Source organism: Ochotona princeps, chromosome 15 (assembly GCF_030435755.1).
Source record: "Ochotona princeps isolate mOchPri1 chromosome 15, mOchPri1.hap1, whole genome shotgun sequence".
NCBI lineage: Eukaryota > Metazoa > Chordata > Mammalia > Lagomorpha > Ochotonidae > Ochotona > Ochotona princeps.
This window is the reverse complement of record NC_080846.1, coordinates 32,642,610-32,664,492: the sequence shown is the minus strand read 5'-3', so window position 1 is coordinate 32,664,492 and position 21,883 is coordinate 32,642,610. Positions and strand designations below refer to the sequence as shown.

The 21,883-nt window shown below is 38.3% G+C and overlaps 1 protein-coding gene across 1 annotated transcript in view; it reads right to left on the bottom strand.

Annotated features, from left to right (window-relative positions):
• SYT1 (synaptotagmin 1) overlaps positions 1–21,883 on the bottom strand; it is a 513,985-nt gene that overhangs the window by 147,860 nt on the left and 344,242 nt on the right. Inside the window, exon 5 of the mRNA XM_058673480.1 lies at positions 5,996–6,180. Within this exon, the coding sequence (XP_058529463.1) occupies positions 5,996–6,180 (185 nt within the window). The remainder of the gene's footprint in view (positions 1–5,995; positions 6,181–21,883) is intronic.

The window sequence follows — 21,883 nt, the reverse complement described above, 5'->3', positions numbered from 1 at the left end:
TTACAGAGATACTCAGCATCACGTAAAACGTCATTACTACATGCAGTGGAATCATTTATATGAAATGCATGAATTTTTGCTGTCTTATTGTCTATAACTGAGTGAGCTAGCTTCAGAAATTTTACTTTCCCATGGTTCACAAATACATTTCAAATAGTTAAGGAAAAAAAGGAAAGAACATGCTACTAGCAAATGCATGTTTAGAGAAAATTTACCCCGCTTCCAGTTGAAATTTACCATTTCATTTTCATCACAGCTCCACAAAAAGCTAGGCTGAATTAAATTGATTGAACAGTCTATTTGATATCAAACGATGAGTTATGTTTGCAATTTTGTCAAGAAATTTGGCATTAGAAACTCATTTGGCATTATTGAACATAAATCACAGTATTGACCTCTCAAAACTTTGATCAATAGAATATTCTTCATAAGCCAAGAGTTAAGTGTAGTATAAATGGAAATACTAGAAAGCTCATCATGTCGTAAAACACATTCAAATGCTCCTCCTTTAACACATCAACATATATTTCCCTTTAATACAAAAGGTTTGCTAAAATCTCAATTATTTGAAAATTTTTTTACACGTGTGTTCTTACTGCTTTAAATAAACAGAACGGTTAATTAGAAATCTTCATTCCAGTTGAGAATGATCACTTTAAAAATCATGGAGTGTTGCATTTCCACAACTACTAGTGGGGTTTCCAAGCTACCAATTATTAGTTTACCAATTATTAGTTTTTTTTCTTTCGGAGGCTGTGTGTGTCATTTGCTATTTTTTCTATTGTGTTGCTTCCCTTTTCTCTGTTGATTTGTGGAGGTTCTTTATGGTTGAATGATCTCCATCTTTTTGTGGTGATTGCTACAAGCAGCAGCTATTGTTTCATAGTGCTTTGCTATGGAATTTTCATTGTTTTCTGTGTGTCTACGTTACTGTAGAATCTTATGGAAATCAAGAAAGGATGAACAAGTGATAGAATGCAATACATTTGTGTATCAGGCAAAGTGAAGGAGTTTGACTTGTTAGCTCTCAAGTCAAATCTCAACATTCTTACAGAACTGAAATGCAAGTACAACGAGGATTTGGATAGCTGGCACAATCCTCACACTAATATTCTATCACTTTCCATCCGTGGACTTGTGGTCTTTTTGCTGCTTATCATTCTCAGAAGACAAATTGTTTGCTACCTCTCTGACCCTGGGACTCCTCAGCAGGACTTCACCATGGCACCTGCTATTCCTAAAGTCACAGGATTTTTTTCAGTTTGGCTCCACTCCAGCAGCTCCCAAGCCAATCCTAAAATATTGAGAGTTGGATACATCATAGATGAACAGAACTCATTTAGCTGAGAAGACCTTAAACACAGAGCTAAACAATGGTTAGATACATCCACATTTGTGCCCCTTGGATTTCTCAGGCACATACAGCGAGTTACACATTAACTTGTTATAGGTGTGTACATCACTAAAGGCAGTATGAGCCAGCATAGAAACAAGAAAAGTATATCGAGTCTAATGAGTGGACATTAGGCAGTTAAACCCCTTTGCCAAATCTTAGCCATATATAGGTTTTTCATTTATATTCATAAAGGATGTGCTTAGAAAACTGCAGCTTAGGTAATTTACCACCCTGTAAGATATAATTATTTGAAATAATAGCAAACCATATAATGTGTACTTCCACCTGAAAAATTTGCATGTGACTCTATCATCACAATAAAAAAGATTATGGCTTAAAGTACCTTTTCAAAGGTCTCATTCAGAAGTGACAATTTATATATCATGTTTCAGCCCCGTGCAATTTGGAATAGCTGAGATATTAAACCTCCTTCTCCCTGAGTGGTTTTTGCCCTAATAGAAGGTGCAGGACCGTCTCTGCAATTATTCTGCATGAAATAAGGCTACATTTTTGATCATTTCTCACTGCCACTGTTCATCACTGAAGTGATTAAGTCTATTCCTGTCCCAAAGGCTGAGTTTAAGCAAGACATTTTCTGTACTATCCACATTAAATGCAGACCTATTAAATCAGGAGCTATTATAATAACTCAAGAGTAATATTTTTCCCCCCATGGAACAAAATTGGGTAGAGAAATCTTGTATATCCATCAGGTCTGGGGGTTGGTACGTTGCAAAAGAAAAATCTGTGCTACAAACATCAGACCTTAAAGTCCTGTGGTTTGCTTTGACATTCACAGCTGGTAGAAGGAGTATTTGTTCACTGGAAGTTACATTGTTCAGATTCAATTTTATGAGGCCCACTAAAAACTTAACACAAGGGATTAGATTTCCCTTCTGGGTCCATTGGTTTAGAACTCGAGCTTTCTAATACCACTATACTTAACTGATGGTAGCAACATTTAAAGTGGAGAATACTGTATCTTAAATAAATCAATTTAGTTCAGCCTCTTGGTGTGTGTCAGAATGGTAAGCCCTCAGCTGTGGAGCCCCTGTTGCCAGGCCACTAAATGGATCTGTGCGTTGACTAGGGAAGTCTAGGTAGCAGAGGAAACCTACCGCAAGGGACAGTCCCGAACAGTCATGAGACACAACACAGATAAGGAGGACATAGAAGGAAGAGGCAAAAATTAAAACATCCACACACATTGGTGAAACCCATGGAGAAATGACTTCATGATTAGTGCTGCCCTCTCCATTTTAGTGTTATCAAGCTCTAGGGCATAGAAAAGAACTCTTCACATATTGATTTCAAAAAAATAAAATAGACTATCTTTGCTTTTCATAGTCAATGAAGATTATTTTAAAAGCTTTTTAGGGTATAAAACCTTTCTAGAAAGGCATGTAGCCATACAGTTGAATTTCTGTGACCTTAATATGGCCAAAACTTACTGATGGCTTTAGACCATACGTTAAGAAAGCATGTCTAAAATGCCTTTCACATCTGTGCTGTTTTGATGAGAGGCATAAACCACTTTTTTGTCTTTAATTCCATATTCTGCTCACACTGTTTTGACCACTAAGTTATGCATCAATTTTAGTTTGCATTTATGTTGCTTTGACTTTGGGTGACCTGTTAATAATCCTCTTAAAATCTACAGATTCTATTTTGCTTCTTTAGCCTTTTTCTTCATAAAAGGATACCTATTATTACTTACTTCTCTGTGCCTGGAAAAGTAGTTATATAAATGTTTACCACTAGGTTCTATTTTCACTTGTCCAAATTGTGTTCCAGCCTGAACATTTTTATTTAGTTGTTCATAATTTAAAAATAAGACCTAGGTTAAAGTACACAGAGTCACTGACTTACTCAAAACTACTGAAGACTACTTTCGTAGACTGGTAAAAATTCTAAGTTCTTTGCAAAATCAGTGTATTACTGTTAATAAACACTCATTCCTCAGTACAGTCTAACCTGAGTAATTTTCTCTACCTCTCTACATCCAAAGCAATAGATGATTAATGAAAAAATGAACTCCCATCAATTTTCTATTCAACTTGAGATCTTGGTCATTTATTCAGGTCTTAACAGGGGCAATAAATAACATTGCTGTGCTATAGGTTACAATTTTACATCATACAGAACAAATTACAGAAGTAAAAATATAGATTTCTTGTCCTAGCAAGAAATGGTATAGCTATGTGATTTTAATTGTTCATTTTAGGGCACAGGGAAACTACATTTGATTTTTCTGGGTCATTATGAAAATGATAGTACTGTATTTTCAAATGAACTGCTTCTATGTTTAGAACTGAAAATGTATGTACTAACTAGTCTGTGTCCATCGAGGAGCTTTGTTTCCATTTTGTTCTCAGTGATTTACTGAATGGACTCATTATATAGTCCTGCTTACTATAGAAAATGTTGAGCTAAAGCAAAACAGGACTTACAATTTCAATTTCTATATAAGGATCACATGAAGAGAAAAATCCATAGTAGAATCCATGGTAACATTTTCACATGGGATCTTAGGCTGGAGTAGAAACTGTCAGGGCCTTTGACACCATGTTTCCTTGAGCTCAGACCAAAGCTCACTGAGCACAAACACAGGTATGACATTCATGGTAGATCCTACCTCCAAAACGCAGGGAGTCAAAACAATCCTTGTACCATTGTTGCCAATAGATACCACAGTGTCTTTAGGAAGACACTTCCCAGACTGGGAAGGGGCTTCAAGTCATGATGATGTGGTCCATTACAAGACTGCAATTATGAGGTACATCAAAGCGTTTAAAGAAAATGGAATGAAAAGATAAGTTTATTTTGGTACAAAATGTTTGAAATTGATGTATATGAGACATCTCCACAAGTGCATGGAAAAAGTGTATTTAAAAAAATCACTATTCATCAATTTCAAAAAACTTGCACAAAAATGAATTTATTTTCTCTTTTCTACTCCAAAGGCAGAGAGGTTGGCGATATGATTCAGCAGGTTGAGTTGCCACTTGTGACACCAGCATCCCGCACGAGAACAAGTTTGAGTCCAGGCTGCTCCACTTCTATGTGGATCCCTGCTAATAAACCTAGAAATGCAATGGAATATGGTTCAAGTACTTGAGCTTCTGTCACTTACGTGGGAGATCCAGATAGAGTTTCTGGCTCAGCCCCAGCCATTGTGCTATTTGCAAAGTGAACCAGAAGAGGAAAGTTGTAATCCCTCTCTCAATGCAGCTCTTTCAAATAATTTTTTTAAAAAGGAAGATCAATGCATGTGCGTATACACACATACAAAAGAGGGAGAAAGGAGAAAGGGAGTGAGAAGGAATGAGAGAAGATGAGAGAAGGAGAAAAAGGAGGAAGAGGGAAAGGGAGAGGAGAAGCAGAAAGACAGGAGGGGAAGAGAGGGAGGGAGAAGGGAGGAAGGAAAGGAGAAGGAAGATCAGGGGAGAAAGGGAGAGTGAAGGAGGGAGAAGAGGAAAGGAGAGGAGGAGAGAGAAATGGGGAGAGAATAAGAGGGAAAGAAAGAGAGAGACCCTAAATCCACTGGGTCATTCTGGGACTCACCCGTGGGTGGCAAGGACCCAAGTACTTGAACCATCATCCACTGTTGTCAAGTATGCATTGTCAGCAAGAAGACGAACTCAGAAGCCAGGCTGGGACTAAACCGCAAACAATTGGCTATGCAATGTGGTCATCCACATGGCATCCCACCTGCTGCATTTTTCATGAAGTTTTTGAAGTATCCTCAAACTCAAAATGTCTACTGACACTTGATTGAATTGTTCTTAATTCACATACAATTTGAATTCACATATAACTGCCTGTGTATGTATCTTTTTTTGGCGAACAAATAAGGCTTTGATTTGTTCCATGGGAACCACTGATAATAGTTTAGTTCCTACGAAAACCTCTATATTTATATTTTCATATGAATTAAAGTTTCAGAGATAGTTGGTATCATTCTAGGAAATAAACAGGCATTTAGAAATTATTATCATTAATGGCAAACTTTACCTACTACTAAATTCTTCCATTAATTTATTTCAATATTATGCTGTAACGTAAAGGATTTCCAAACAACTCCCTCAGATTTGGGGAGAGAATTTACTGGATGAATTTTTGTAGCTAACATTACAGTTTTAATTGTCCTTAAGTGAGAGCATAAGAATTTTGCCTGCAGATCTATCCTTTCATTAGGACTGGTGCAAATGTGTATCTCTCATCCCCCGTATAACTCATTATTCCTGAGAAATAATTACTGAACTGGGTGGATGCTTTCATTAGTTTGATGTACAGATATAAAAGTCAGGAATTAAACAGTGACTATGAACTTTGGAGAAGTTAGTGAGAGCTGCTGAAGACAGACATGTTGTTTTCCTAACCCTGCATACCATAAGAACTGACTGAAGAGAAGTGATCAAATGCTAGGCTTCCTGCTAAGCTGGGTGCCTTGAGCTGGACTTTGGCGCGAGGACCAAAAGGATTACAAAGCATCTCTCCAACAAAAACATGTCCAGAAGTTGTCAATATCTCTATCAGGCATAAAATAAGAAAAAAAAATTCAACAAATTAAGAAGAAATAGGGAATGAGTACATTACCTGATCTTTCATGGTCTTCCCTAAGTCTTTCACATCTTTCATGTTAATGGCATTCTTTCCTCCCTTTTCCTTTCCCTTCTTCTTGTTTTTCTTTTTGAACAAGCATTTCTTACAGATACAAAAGCAGCAGGTCAAGACTAAGAGAACTGCAACTATGGCTATGGCAATTAAGGCCCACGGTGGCACTGAAAGAGAACAAAAGAGACACAGCATTAAACTAAAACATCACATGTACAAAACCCTGTAAGCTGGAGGCGATAAGGCTAGTCATGCCTTCTTGTGTATTTATTGGGCACCTACTACACTGCAGGTGTATAACGGTATGATACTTTCTCATCGTTGTTTCTTCCACTCGGACTGTTGTATCCATATTTTCCCTTGTGCCCTTCCAGAAGTGTCAGACGTCTTCTACTTCCAGTTACTATTCGGATCCTCCAGTCTAGATCTATATGATTATATTCTTTCATTCATTTATACCATCAAGGTAGAGTTTGATCTTTGAATTTAAATCCTGGCTCTATCATTAGCTGTGTAATCTCGGGCAAGTCATTCATTTTTTTTTCTCTCCCTTAGCTTCCTCACCTTCGAAGTAGTAGTAAGCTAATCAAGACCACACACAGTCCTTTTGTTTCTTAAAAATATGATACATATGTGGGTAAAGACTTAATCGATATTAGCTGCTAATATTACATCAAAAACTAGGAGCTGTATTAATATTCTGGCATGGGGGGAGGGAAAAACATTAACCACACCAACAGAAACACAGATGTAAAATCACGATGGTCCTGAAAGCTGGGAAGAAGTATGTGGTTCTCTTAAAGTCCATCGCGAGGAGAAAAACTCACTCAGGGCCTGCAGAGATAGCGTGGGGTCCACGAGGTAAGCAGGTATTTCTTCCATTTTTGATAGACATTTATATTTATGGAGTACAGCCTAATGTTTTGTTGTATTTGTGTATCAAATATTGATCAAAACTGGTGAAGCCGGTTACAGGCTGTGTGTCTTTGGTCAGATCGTGCAATTGTTATGTTTGTTTCCTCTTTTAAACAGGAAGATTATAAGGGTGCCCATTTTGTTTGTTGTGAAGATACAAAAAATTAATACAATAACAAGCTTAAAATGGCATCCAGCACACAGAAAGAGTTCAATGTTAACAGTTATTTCTTTATAATCAAAGTGAATGCTAAGTAGGATGAGTAATGCAGTGTTCAACATCTAAGGACATTCAGTACACAAACAAGAATATAAAGAGATAAACTGGGATGAGTTCAGTGAAGGTACTAGCAGACTCAAGAAGAAGAGTTTAATTTTAGAAAAGAAGCTTTGGAATTACAGGCTCTGTTTCCAATAATGAAACAGGAAGGCGTTACATGACACAGGGCTGAGCTGCTGCTCAGGATGTCCGGTCCCAGTTCCGAGTGCCTGGCTGGGGCCGTGGCTACTCCAGCACTTCTAATGTGCATGATGGCCCAAGTACTTGGGTTCCTGCTGCTGACCTAGGAAACTCAGATGTTTTGGAGAATGAAACAGCAGGTGGAAGACATCGCCTACCTCCCTTCTGTCACTTCTTATCCGCCTTTCAAAAACAAGTAAACAAATAAATAATACATTTTAAAAAAAGAAATAACAACACATGCAAATATGAGTATTTCATTAAGTTCATGGAAAGTATTTATTATGAAAAAGTTGCACATGAATGTTAATTTTATTCTGGACATAAATGTACTTAATTTTCATTTCATTTTACATGAACTTAAAAAATATCCTTAGGAGCCTGATGTGGTAGCCTAGTGGCTAAAGTCCTCATCTTGCTTGCACTGGAATTCCATATGGGCACTGGTTCCTAACCTAGTTGCTTCACTTCCCGTCCAGCTCTCTGCTTGTGGCCTGGGAAATGAGTCGAGGGCAGCCCAAAGCCTTGGGACCCTGCACATGTGTAGGATACCTTGAAGAAGCTCCTGGCTCCTGGCTTCAGATCAGCTCAGCTCTGGTCACTGTGGTCACTTGGTGAGTAAATCAGCAGATGGAAGATCTTTCTGTCCATTTCTCCTTTCTGTAAATCTGACTTTTCAGTAAAAATAAATGAAATCCTAAAAAAGCCTTAAATATTCTAGAATACATCTACTTTCATATTATCATTGTATGTCAGTTACAAGTTAAAATGTTTTAAATATATAAAAATATATATACTTTCAGATTTATTTATTTGTAGAGTCTATAGACAGAAAAAGAAAGAGAAAGAAAGCATTGGGCTGCTCAGAAACCAGCAGCTTTTTCCAGGTCTTCCAGGTCAGTGCAGGGATCCAAGTACTTGGGCCATACTCCACTGTGTTCTCAGGCACATTAACAGGGAACTGGATCAAAAGTGGAGCAGCTGGGACTTGAATCAGTGTTCATGTGAGATGCCGGGACTGCAAGCCTTATTTGCTATGCCACAGTGCCAGCCCCTGATTTTTTTTTAAAATGGCATCTCCTATATCATGTGCTTTTGGAAAAGTAAGGTCCTCGGGCCCGGCAGCCTGGCCTAGTAGCTAAAGTCCTCGCCTTGAATGCCCCGGGATCCCATATGGGTGCTGGTTCTAATCCGGGCAGCTCCACTTCCCATCCAGCTCTGCTTGTGGCCTGGGAAAGCAGTTGAGGAAGGCCCAAAGCTTTGGGACCCTGCACCCGTGTGGGAGACCCGGAAGAGGATCCAGGTTCCTGGCATCGGATCGGCGCGCACCGGCCCGTTGCGGCTCACTTGGGGAGTGAATCATCGGATGGAAGATCTTCCTGTCTGTCTCTCCTCCTCTCTGTATATCTGACTTTGTAATAAAATAAATAAATCTTTAAAAAAAAAAAGAAAAGTAAGGTCCTCTGAAAATATTTGGCATTTCCCCTTGGCTGCAAAGGAATTATACATGATCCAAATCACACTTGAGGAGGTAAATCAGAAGAAGCAATTATATTTGTCCATGGTAACAAAATAAATACAAGGCACTGAAATGATAAGAAAAAGTGTTATTTCCTTCTAGTCACATAAACATCATTAGTAGCAATAACTGCTGAACACAATCCCAGATTACTTTGATAATGCAAAAAACACTTGAAAATTGACCTCTCCTCAAAGTTGAAAAAAACCACTCTGCTCACTCTACCTCTTCATTCAGCTGCATAGCATAGAATATTCAATATGGAAATTATTTTAGTTGATGACTGCACATTAGATATTGATCTAAAGACATATAGAAATATAACTTCTCATACTGGTTTCCACGGAAGAAATGCTGTGTCAAAGCTGAGATAACTCAACACCCTAAGATATATTTTCTTGCATTTTTCAAAGTAGTTTGTTTAAAAACAACCACCTCTGTTGACCTGGTTAAACTCCTGCCATGCACGAACACAAGTGCCTATGTATTCATGGAAGCAGGACAACGATAATAGCGACTCTTCATCTTAGACCTGGTAACTTATTCTCCCAGTTGAATTTGTGTGATAGTTTCTCAGAAAGCTGCAGAACAGTCTCTTAAACTACATAAGACAGAGCCAGTTTAATCAGTTCACAAAAAAAAAAATGAGACAGTGAATGCAAAGGAATATTATTTAATCAAATAAGTTAAGGGGATAAGCACAAAGGAACATAGTGCAGCTTGAAGGTGATTTCAGCAACAAACATTATTTTGTGCTTTATTTCATCAACAATGACTGTCCTGCACATTTGTGTTACTTTGTGAACAGCCTAATTCTGAATATAGTGTATCAAATATAATGAAATTAACAGAATTTTCCTCACAGGTTACTGGCACCTTTAAATAGCATAAAAAGCCTTCATATTCTTTTTATATACTCATGAGAACAACTGATCGACTATCCCTTATCCTCTCCCGCTTTCTTCTTTCTCCCCCCTCCCTCCCTTTTTCCTGACAACTAGCCTTATTTTTGGGGTGGACATTTGGCCTAGTAATTAACTCACAAGTTGGGATGCTCACATCTTATGTTGGAGTACCTAGGTTTGAGTTCTGGCTCAACTGCCAATTTCAGCATCTTTCTGCTGTGGACCCTGAACACAGCAGGAGAAGGAAGAAGTGCGTAAGTCCCTACCGCTAATCTGGGGGACCCAAACTGAGTCTCTCCTTCCTGGCTTTGACTTGGTCCCGCCTAGGTTGTTACGGGCATTTGAATAGTTGGAGCCAGCAGATGGGAGCTCTCTATCTCATAAATAAATAATCAAAATTGTATTTTTTTAAAAGATAAAACTATGTTAGTGTGCAGAAATATTTTAGTGTATACCCTTCCTGCACGTGAAATTCACTTCATAAGACTAAACACTACACTCTTTGTAAACTATGACATGAACACATGTTAATGCATGCACAGTAAGAATATTTGGAATTATTTAGAAATAAACTTGCATTAGGCTTTGTTAGAAAACAAAACAATACTTTCCTCTAATTAAAAGAGGAAGTAGCCACATGTTGGGTTTTTGGAAAGAGAATTCCTCAAATACACTCACTAAGCATTTACTTTGTTCAAGATCTTTCTCCCAGGATTGGGATGCAGTACTAATCATGCTTTGTGCAGTCAAGAAGCTTATTATTTACTTCACTGATGTTAACAGGTAGGTCTTATTTACTCTGTTGGCGAAGTCAATTTTTCTTGTTTGCCAAAGTCAGCTCTCTGAACATAATGTAATACGTTTTTAGATGGAATCTACATGGTGTAATAGCCTTATTTACTGTGGCAAAAGTCGTCAGTTTCTCACATTTGCTAAAGTCAGCTCTCAGAACATAATACAGTGCACTTTCAAATGTAATTGATATGGCTTAATAGCCTCCTATGTATAAATCCAGTACCAAGGAGAGACAACTATTAATGGAAAACTTGAACGTAGTCTTCCTACAAGGAAAATGTAACTGTCAACAGAAACACATTCTTTTTTCTCTTAGTGAGTTTCAGAACTAAACACATTTAAAAAAACTATTTACTTAAGGGGTCCTGTGTTTGTTTTTAAAAATTACATGCTTCAAATTTCCTTATATGTTACAAAACATTGTAAAGTTAAAGAACAAGGCTATTGCAGAATGCATATTTTAAAAACAGAAATCCCAAGCACTGCTGAATGTGAGCTATGTATTTCAAGCTGATGCTCCCAAGTCTAATCACTGGATGTGCATTGTACCTCACACATACAGAATAAGATATGACAAAGATTTTTTTCACCTGATTTACACCTAGTACCCTCTGATCTAGAAGAGTTCTTTTGTAGGTGGTCCTGTGCTCTAATTCCTAAGCAGTATTCCTAGAATTCCCTAATATGCCCATCTTGCCATTCAGTAAATACTAGGTGTTATGAAAAACTTAGCCATTCCTGGAGGAGTGAGGTGGACAGTTTGAGGTAGCCCACCACAGCAAGCAGGATTTCCTTAGCTTTCTTAGGTCCATTTCCTTAGCTCGGATTCTCTTTTTGCTATTCCTACATGTAGTTAGCTACTGCTAACTTCCAGGCTGGATCACTTTGGAAATTTATTCATTTGAAACCAGGGTGTACCTCACTGGCTTTTGGAATTATGACTTGGTTTGATTTTTCAGGGCACCTTTCATTATCTATCAGCTCCATTCTCTATCACCATATCAAGAAATTATCTAGAATCGTCATTACTTTCAGCAGATGAGCTAATGGTTCTTGCTTTCTGGGAAATGTGAGTTTGTACATTTGTATCAGTCTGATATTTCAGCCAACAGCTCTGAGACAATGCAAGGAATATTGTTCTTTGGCCACTGGAAAAGTGCAGCAGTAATTTCGATTATTTTTTTCCTTTGATTTACCTGTATTTTGTCATGGAATTAATGGCCATGTCATATATTTTATGAATAATCCACATTTTTCATTTTATATTTACTGGAGCTTTTACCCGACTTACAATCTTAAAATGTTTTCAAAGCATCATAATGACTGTGTAACATGTAGACTCCAACATGAAAATAATTACTTTGTTATGAACTACTAGCAAAAATTCTATTTTAAAATCTGGTTTTTCAGACTTTTTATGAGAGACTGCAACATTCCCCAAAAACCTTCAGAATTTCCTTCTTATGGACACATTCCATATTTTCCTCCCACATTTATTCTTCACACTGTATCCCTGACAAAAATCAAACTGGAGGATATATTGTTGCACATATACTATAAACATCTTCTTAGCCATTGACTTGGGTCAGCCCACTCTGACTAATTAGGGCCGGGTATGGATACAAGCACTGAACGGACCAGGTTCATTCATCATTCATTCATTTGTGTATTTAATAAGACAATAACGTTCTGTAGTAAATACATGTGAAATGCAGAGTTGATTGTCAAGCTTGGCAGATTGGACTAGTATACATAAAAAATTAATAATACATTACAAAATGTTAAATGCCAAACTAAGTGGTCTTTTTTGCTAAGTTCTGATTCACAATACTCGTACATAACAAATGCAGATTTGTTCAGAAATATTTTATAAAATCTTACAGTTTAATAAAACAGGAAACCTCTTTCTTTGTCCACAAACTTTAAATATACTGTTTACATATATATATATATATATATATATATATATATGGTGTTCTATATTGCCTTGCTAGTCATAACTTAAATCTTGATAAAGCTTTACCAGAACCTATATTCCTTGCTCTGATTTGATTATTTGCTGTGTTGTTGAGCCAAATCATGGTTCCTGCTGAATAACTTACTATTATTATTTTAAAGACTTATTAAGTTATATCTACAGAGAGGAGGAGACACAGAGAGTTCCTCCATCAGCTTCACTCTTCAACTGGCACAATGGCTGGGGCTAAGCTGAACTGAAGCCAGAAGCCAGGAGCTTCTTCTGCGTCTCCCATGTGGGTGCAGGGTCCCAAGGCTTTGGGCTTTTTCCATTGCTTTCTCAGGCCACAAGCAGGGAGCTGGAAGGGAGGTGCAGCTAGGACATGAACTGGTGCCAATATGGGATTGTGGCGTGTCCAAGCAGAGGATTTAGCCACTAGGCTACCATGCTGGGCCCCTGTATAACTTATTCAGGTCATTAATATTTCCCATGGAATGCAGTGATTAGTCTTGACAACAAGAGTTGGTTGACGAAGGCCATTTTATCTGCAGCTGCATTCGTCAAATAATGAATTCTATAAAATGTCTATAATAATAATAGTCTGTTTGGAATGATAAGGCAAAGTCATCCATATCTTCACAATATTGGAATGTCTAAACCTTGACATGGTAAATGATGTTGGATCATTGGGCAGAGATAAACCCTAGCACAACTCACGGAGGATTTAGATAAGGCTGTGCAGTCAGGGCAGGGGCTTGCTGTCTGCGGGCTCCAGGGGGAATTGTATTGGTAAGCAGAAATGATGCCAGGTAAGTTGGCAGAGGTGCAGACGATTTACGGGCTAATCAGTCCTGAAGCCTTTGGAAGTTTCCAACAGTTTTCAATCATGCTGTGGACAACACATTTTCGTGCTTAAAGGGAAATCCATTTATCCTATGAAATTTGTAGTATGTCTGTTGAGTTCTAATCTCTAAGTTCAAAACTAAAAGCTAGCTATGTTTTAGCATTTCTTTTTCCCTGGGTGGAGGCTAATTCAACATTTTTATTATAGGACTTCAAAATAAACAGCTCTCAGTTTCTAATTTTTTTTCTTGTGATGCTTTCAATTGCTTAACAATTGGTTAATGGGCAAGACAAAAAATCTGTACCAGGACTTGACCCTAATCAATTAAACACATTTGAATGTTTACTTGATTCTTTTAAAAGTGAGTTTGTGTTACTAAGATGAAATTTAATTATGAATATCAACCAATATGTTCCCCATTATTTTACAATTTAAGGCAAACAGTTATAAGCAACAAGCAAAACATGTCCCTTAGCCTTCTAACCTATTTTGTTGGAAAGACATTTCCCCAGTACTTCCTCCTTATTATTCTGGAAACAAATGAGCACAGTTTTAGAACTCCCTGAAACTTGGAGAAATTTGATTGCACTGACAGGAGAATGTGGGGCTGCTGTGTACGAGTGGAGAACAGGATGTCTGAGCCATTCTCGTTATGAAAGGGACGCGTCAGGCTCATTAATTTCTTTACTACACAAAATGACAGGTAGACAACAGTGCAAACAAATCCCTTTTCTTGTCTGGCTAGCCACAGGACATTTTCCCTTGATTATCCAATGGATTCCTACTGACACAAACCAAACATTAATTTTCCTCTCAAACTGTTGTTTTCTTTCAGTATATTTCTCTCCATGGCAATTTCATCTGACCAGTTCCCAATTTGTAGTATCATTGCTTTCTTTTGTTTCCTTGCTCTTGCGTTTGTACTTTCATCTTTATTCTTCTACAGTTCCTGTGATCCCAGATTTATTTTTTATCCCTGCCTTACAGAGGCCTCCCAGGCTTGTTGATCTCACATACAGTGACTTTGTAAGTTTTTTCCATCTGTTTTGAGTTTGTTCTTCTGAGCACTGCTGCTGTCAGCACAAGTGGCCAGCATGACCTTTGTTGGCTCTGGCAGGTTCTCACAGATCCTTATTAGCAATGTAGAACCTTTTCATTAGAAGAAACCATATTTTTATTTTGAATTTTGATCTTCTAAAGTTTTATTATATATACACACTATCACACATATAGAGAGAGCGGGCACACACACACACACAGCTGCGACTAGGCCAGGTAGAAGCCAGGATCTTGAATTTGTTCCAGGTCCCCAGTGCGGGTGGTATGAACCCAAGTGCACGAGCCATCACCTGAACTTGACCTCACAGATTTTGACATGGGATGTGGATGTCCCAAGCAACATCTTAAATGGGCCAAATGCCAAAATGCTTGCTCCTAATAATGTCAAAAAATTTTCCCCCTAAATCAGACATTTTTCTTTTCAGACACAAATGCCAAAGATATTTCAAGGTATCTGCTAAAGCATCAGAACATATGAACCATTTATTTTGTCACTCATCCACATCTATTCATGATATTTGGCTCCTATCATCACAGTTTCATCCTTGCTTTCTAATATGTCTCTTCAAGATAGCGAAGCTACCTGAAGAAGTATACCCGAAAGTAACTATGGATCAAGTCCTAAGCAGACCTCATAGGCCTATCACCCTTTATATATCATAAAGAAACTTGGTACAAGCCTTCCTGACTATTCCAGACAGACTATATATTATGGTATTTTGTTGCCACATTGAAAATTCAGCATAACAATTATTATTTGCCAGAAATTTCTATTAAAACTTCTATTTTGAAAATTATAAAGGAGCTGCTGCTGTGGCTTAGCAGGTGTGCAGGTGCGGGCATCCCACATGGGAACTGGTTCATGCCCTGGCTGCTTCACTTCTGATTCAACTCTCTGCTATGGCCTGGGAAAGCAGTGAAGGATGGCTCAAGGCTTTGGGCCTCTGCACCCATGTGGGGATGGGAGGAGGCTCCTGGCTCCCAGCTTTGAATTACTCAGCTTGACCATTGCAACCATATGGGGAGTAACTAGTGGATGGAAGGCCTCTCTGTCTCTTCTTCTCTCTGTAAAAATCTGCCTTTGAAGTAAAAATAAATAAATCTTTTTTAAAGGAAATGATGAATACTTGGCTATAAAAAATAAAATATTGAAGTTACCCAGATAAAAGTTAAAATTCAAGCAAGTTTATATGTATAATACAACCCTCAGTGCAGTCAACACATCTGTCTTAACAACATATCAGAATGTCAAGGTAACATTTTAAAGACTGCTGTTGGAAGACTGAAAGGCAAGGCATTTTGGCAGTTCTCAGCCTTTTGGTGGATAAATAGGAGAATGAATAAATCAAACTCTGCAGAGAACAAAGAGCAGCCCTTTGAAGACACAGTGGCTGCAACATTTATGCTACCCAAATAATGAAAGCAACATTAGAATAATGTTAAATTCATGCTCATGGAAATGAACAGTGTGCCCTGCTTTGTATTTTCAATAATTAGTCAACCCAGCTAATACTATCTGAAGTAAACATGTTAGCATAGCTATAAAGATGTCAGCAGTAAGAGTGTTCATTCTCTATTGGCAACATTGTATGTTTTGCTCCAGCAAAATGCTCTGACTCCTATAATGCATATGCATTAATAGCAATAAGCTCTGGTGTGCTGCCTTCTTCCCCTCCCAAATTGACCAAGTATTTCAATTGGAAAGGTTACCTTGAATTCAGCATTATTATTTACATGTTTAAATTGTAATGACCATTTTTAAAAAAGATTTATTTATTTTATTACAAAGTCAGATATACAGAGAGGAAGATCTTCCATCCGATGTTTCACTCCCTAAGTGAGCCGCAACGGGCCGATGCTGCGCCGATCCAATGCTGGGAACCTGGAACCTCCTCCGGGTCTCTCACTCGGGTGCAGTGTCCCAATGCATTGGGCCGTCCTCGACTGCTTTCCCAGGCCACAAGCAGGGAGCTGGATGGGAGGTGGAGCTGCCGGGATTAGAACCGGCGCCCATATGGGATCCTGGGGCTTTCAAGGAGAGGACTTTAGCCGCTAGGCCACGCCGCCGGGCCCTGTAATGACCATTTTTATTGAGTACCAGCTGTATATTTAAACCACCTATTCCCTTTGAATAATTTATACAATAGTTGGGCTCATTTAACTTAGTCAATGTTATCTTTATTCATAGATGGTAATTTGTAGGTGCAAAAAGTATAACTGTCCAAAGATGCTTGGAAATTATTGTGACCCAATTTCATGCTTCACTCTTTGAACTTTGAAGGTCATTTCATTACTACAAGCGCTGGTAATTGCTGTTTCAAATCAGTGATGTAGGCTATACTCATACATAGGCTGCAAGTTTTGATCTTTTTGCATTATTTCAATGTAGATGCAACACTCCTTTACAGAAAACCTTCATTTTCTGTTATTTTGGCTTAGAATGTTCAATAAAAGTTGAACTTTAAGTAGTGATGGAATGCACAAAAATAATTTCTTTAATCATTGTTGTATGCAGTCTTATCACACATTGAAGACAAATGAAATGAAAGTCAGAAACGCATTCTATCTGTATTGCAAAGCGACAATAAGTGAATGCTATCTCTTTGTTAACCTGGGTCAGCTTGCTCCTGAAGTCTCTCAAAGCTTTGCTTTTCTCTTTTCCATTCACCTTGTTTCTTCGGTGAGCTGCTTAGTGCCTCTCTGATACAGAGGGGGATAATACAGTCTGGAGCTGGAGCAAGCAATGTGGAGCCATTGTGGTCATGGGTACTTTTCCTGATTGTGTCGGAGTCACATAACTATGCAATTTGTGAAACGAGGAGGGGTGGTGGTAGGTAATGTGAAAGTTGCTATAAATTTGTGGGAGAAAAATAGCTCAAGGGCATGCCAGTTTCTGCAGAGGTCAATGGATGGAAATGCATTTGCTGCCCTCCCACCCTACTTTGAAGAAAGCTACGTTACATATGGGTGAGGATCTCAGGAATGGCCTCATGAAAATGATCAAGACGGCAGTGTTTCGCAGAGTTCCAGTGGTCAGAGGAGCTGAACTTGTGTTATAATTGTCTAATATTTAATGTAATAAATGATTTTGGCTCTAGTGCTCACCACAGGCCCTCCCAATCAACATTATAGGTTTCACAGCAGCAGAAACTAAAGCTGCTAATATTTATGGCTGGAAAGATCTCAAAGAGGATTCACAAGGTTGGAGTTATGCAGAAGGTTCCTTTACTTCAGAAAGTTGGGAAAGACACTGTTCATTTCAAGTGATTTTGTAATTTTCTAGGCCAGAGTCCAACTAAGCTATCAAACTTTTGGTAACTCACAAACTATAAGGAGAAAAAGATTTTGTTCCCCCAAATTAATCTGAGTCATGATCAGTAGACAACCAAAGACATTTCTGAAATGGCAAAAACATGGTGACTTAGTGCTTTGTCACTTCTGTACTAATATAGCAACATGGCCAAGTTTTGTCTCTAAGGATCAGAAGAGATTTGAACTGACCACAGATAATAATTACTTCAGCATGTTGGACTAAATGCTAAATTAAAATCAATGCTTATGTGTATATTTTAATAAATATGATATTTAATAATGAAACAGTACAGCCATAACATATTTTACTCCACTTTCAATAGCATTCCTGAAAGTGCTTGAGGCTCATAGTCATACACTGTTGGGTTTAAAGCCTAGAACCCTGGGCCTGGCACAGTAGCCTAGTGGCTAAAGTCCTCACCTTGCATGTGCCACGATTCCATTTGGGTGTGAGTTTGTGCCTCTGTGGCCCTGCTTCCCCTCTAGCTCCTTGCTTGTGGGTCTGGGAAAGCAATAGAGGACAGCTAAAAGCATTGGGACCCCGTAGCCATGTGGGAGACCTGGAAGAAGCTCCTGGCTCCTGGCTTCGGATCAGCTCAGTTCTGGCATTTGTGGCCACTTGGGGAGTGATTCCCCCTGCTAACTTCCTGTTCTTCAGGATGGTTCTAGCTATCCATGGTTTTTTGCTTCCAGATGAACCTTTGGATCATTGTTTCCAGTTCCATGAAGAATGTTTTGGGCAATTTGATTGGGATTGCGTTGAATGTATATATTGCTTTTGGCAGTATAGACATTTTAATGATATTGATTTTACCTATCCAGGAGCATGGGATGTTACTCCATCTTTTGAGGTCTTGTTCAATTTCTTTTTTTAAGTAGTTTGTAGTTTTCTTCGAATAAGTCTCCTACATTTTTGGTTAGATTTATTCCCAGATATTTCATACTTTTCTCTGTTATTTTGAATGGTATCTTGCTGGTTAAGTCTTTTTCCATCTTGGGGCTGTTCGCATACACTACGGCTGTTGAGCTGTGGTTATGCAACAAAATGGTCCAAACTAGAGACCACTATGTTCAGTGTTTATAAGTCAATCCCCAAAGGCCAAAAATAATATGTTCTTTCCAATATAAGGCAACCTTCATGCAAAATACAAGATCAATAAATATGTAGGTAAATATGTATGTACGCATATTCATCTAAAGGCACTGTAGAATAAAGCCTATGCCTTCGAGAAGTAAAGATGCATTGTAGTATGCATCTCTACTCCCAAATCAAAGATGGACTCTCAATGAAACTGTTAAATCCACCATGGTGGGAGGGTTTGGGGAGGGGTGGGGAGAACCCAAGTATCTATGTAACTGTGTCACATAATACAATGTAATTAATGAAGTTAAATAATAAATAATTAAAAAAAATCTGGATAATAGAATGATGGGCTTTCTACCATTGTCTATGCCTATGATGTCATGATACACTGACTGTTTTTGAAGGAGTGTATTATTGTTATAAAGGAAAACCTGTGGGGGTGGAGAGAGGAAATGGGGAGGGTGGAAGGGGATATACCTGATCCTATGCAAATGTATTATGAAAAATAAAAAAATATATTTAAAAAAAAGGACTCAGTGAAACTTTTTTTTTTTCCTTAAGCCTGTATTTCACTTCAAGGTAAGTAAGAATAAAGGTGATGAGATAACTCATGTAAATACCTGGTACATAAAAGAGCTTATTTAATGTTAGTTTTCTTTCATTTCATTAAAAAAATGATGTATTTGTTTGAAGGGGAAAGAGGGAGAGAAAGAGAGAGAGAGAGAACCTGAGAGCAATGTCTGCAATACCCCAGATGGGGCTAGGGTAAGGCGTGAGCTGGGAACTCAATTCAGGTCTCCAAGGTGAATGTCAGGGACCCACATACTTGAGCCATCCTCTGCTGTTTGTAGCCTGCATGTTAGTGAGAAGCTTGATCAGAAGTGAAATCCAGGGGTTCTGATACTGTGGCCCCTATGAACACCACCTATCATCCAGGCATCCCATGTAGGCACCGATTCCAGCTCTGGCTGCTCCACTTTCAATCTAGCTCCCTGGTAATGCACCTAGGAAAGCAGTGGAGATGGTCCATGAGCTTGAGCCCGTGTACACACTTACATGGGAGATCTAGAAGATGCTTCTGGCTCCTGCCTTTGACCTGTCCCAGCCTGGCAGTTGTGGGCATTTGGGAAGTTAACCTGTAGATGGGAGATCTTCCTCTCTTTCTCTCCTTTTCCGTAACTCTGTTTCAAATAAATAAAACTTCAAAAAGGAAGAAGTGAAATCCACCTCAATCCCAGGCACTTCGATATGGGATCTAAACATTCCAAGCAGTGTCTTAAATACTACTCAAGGCCTAGACCCTATTTCTCATTTTAAACAAGAAATCAAATTATGTTTTAGTTTATTTTTTCCTATGGGTACTCCTGGGTAGCAAATTCAGAATAGAATTGTACAAAAATCTGCTAGATTTCTCATACACATTGAGTTTTATTTGCTTTAAGAGTTAAAGGATAGGGTCAACAGTGTAGTGTGGCCAGTAAATCTGCTGCTTGCAGTGGTGGCATCCTAGCTAGGTTCCAGTTTAAGTCCAGGCTGCTCCATTTCCTGTCCAATCCCTGATAGTACAGCTGGGAAGGTAGAAGATGGGCCCTTGCAACTACATTCAGATGAAGCTCCTGGCTCCTGTCTTCAGACTACCCCAGCTCCAGACACTTTGGTCATTTGAGGGAATGAACTAGCAAATAGAAGGTCTCTTTCTGCTTATTTTTTTTCTCTGAAACTCTCCTTTTAAATATGTAAAAAAAATCTTAAGCAAATTAAAGAAAACCAAAATTGACCCTGAGTAGTTTTTACAGCTTGGAAGAAATAAACCATTTGGAGTTAGTCCAACATAAAATAATGATATCTCAGTCTTAGATGATGGCACATATTAGACTAGCAGGACAATCAAGGATCTGGTTTCTGTTTCTGAGAAAAGAAGAAGAAGAAATGAACATAGTATAGCAGATGAAATTAAAAAATGTTGGTATTAAATCAGGTAGAAATTTCACAACTTTAAGAACAAACATTTTCTCAAAGAATTTTAAAAAGAATAGATCTGACAGAAACTCTTAAGCCTTGTAGCAAAGGGTTAGTAAGGAGGCTGTTTTGTGTCCTTGCCTGGTCTTACAATGTACAACTGGGCTTTAGGTCCACGGCTTTAAAGTACACTAATTTGTTACCTCTGGCTGAGGGATGTGATATGAGCACGAGACCACTGGACATTTGATTACCAAAGCACACTTTTTAAGGGTGATGTGATATAGCTCAAGTCCCTATAAAAAGGTGAATCCTGAGCCCACTGAGCAGCTTAAAATGATTTGAACAGAAAGGTTTTCTACAGACCTAGATGATCCCAAACATAAGTCTATATTCTTTAATCTCATATGGTTAGATTTTATAATAATAAATTACACCTTTCCCCTTGTAACATAATGGCTCCAGACTCAAATCTGTTATAAAAGTTATCATGGAATCAGATTCTTAAATATTTCCTTAGGGAAACAAAGTAACACTCAGATATAAATTGAAGACATTCATTTCAACTGTGGAATAGATATTGCTCATTGGATGAGGAATTGGAACAGGAGAAAAATGACTTAGGAACTGCAAGAAGGATCTTACCCATCTAAGAACACTCCAATGTGCTTTGTGAAGTCCAAGACCCAAGCCTCTCTCAGTTGAGAAAGAGTCATCATTAAACCAGGCAGGCTCTGTCATAGTTCATGCTAACCGGTCCCAAGTGACTAAGCGTGGGTGGTTGCTGTCATTTTCTGGGTATCAGGATAGATTGTGAAAATAGTTGTGATTACAATGATTTTATTCCATCAATCTGGATTTCTTATGCTATAGTGTTGTCAAATTAGAACCCTTAGGGTGTGTGCATTTCTCTAGTGAAGCACCTTCCATCTCAGAAAGTATTTTGGTTTGTGGTAAGTTAGTTACCAAACCAAGCCTCTCTTTGAAAAGAACTATTCTGTAACATTTGGCCAATCCTCAGCACTGAAGTCCAGAACTTCTGTCTCTTTTAGCATTTTCTT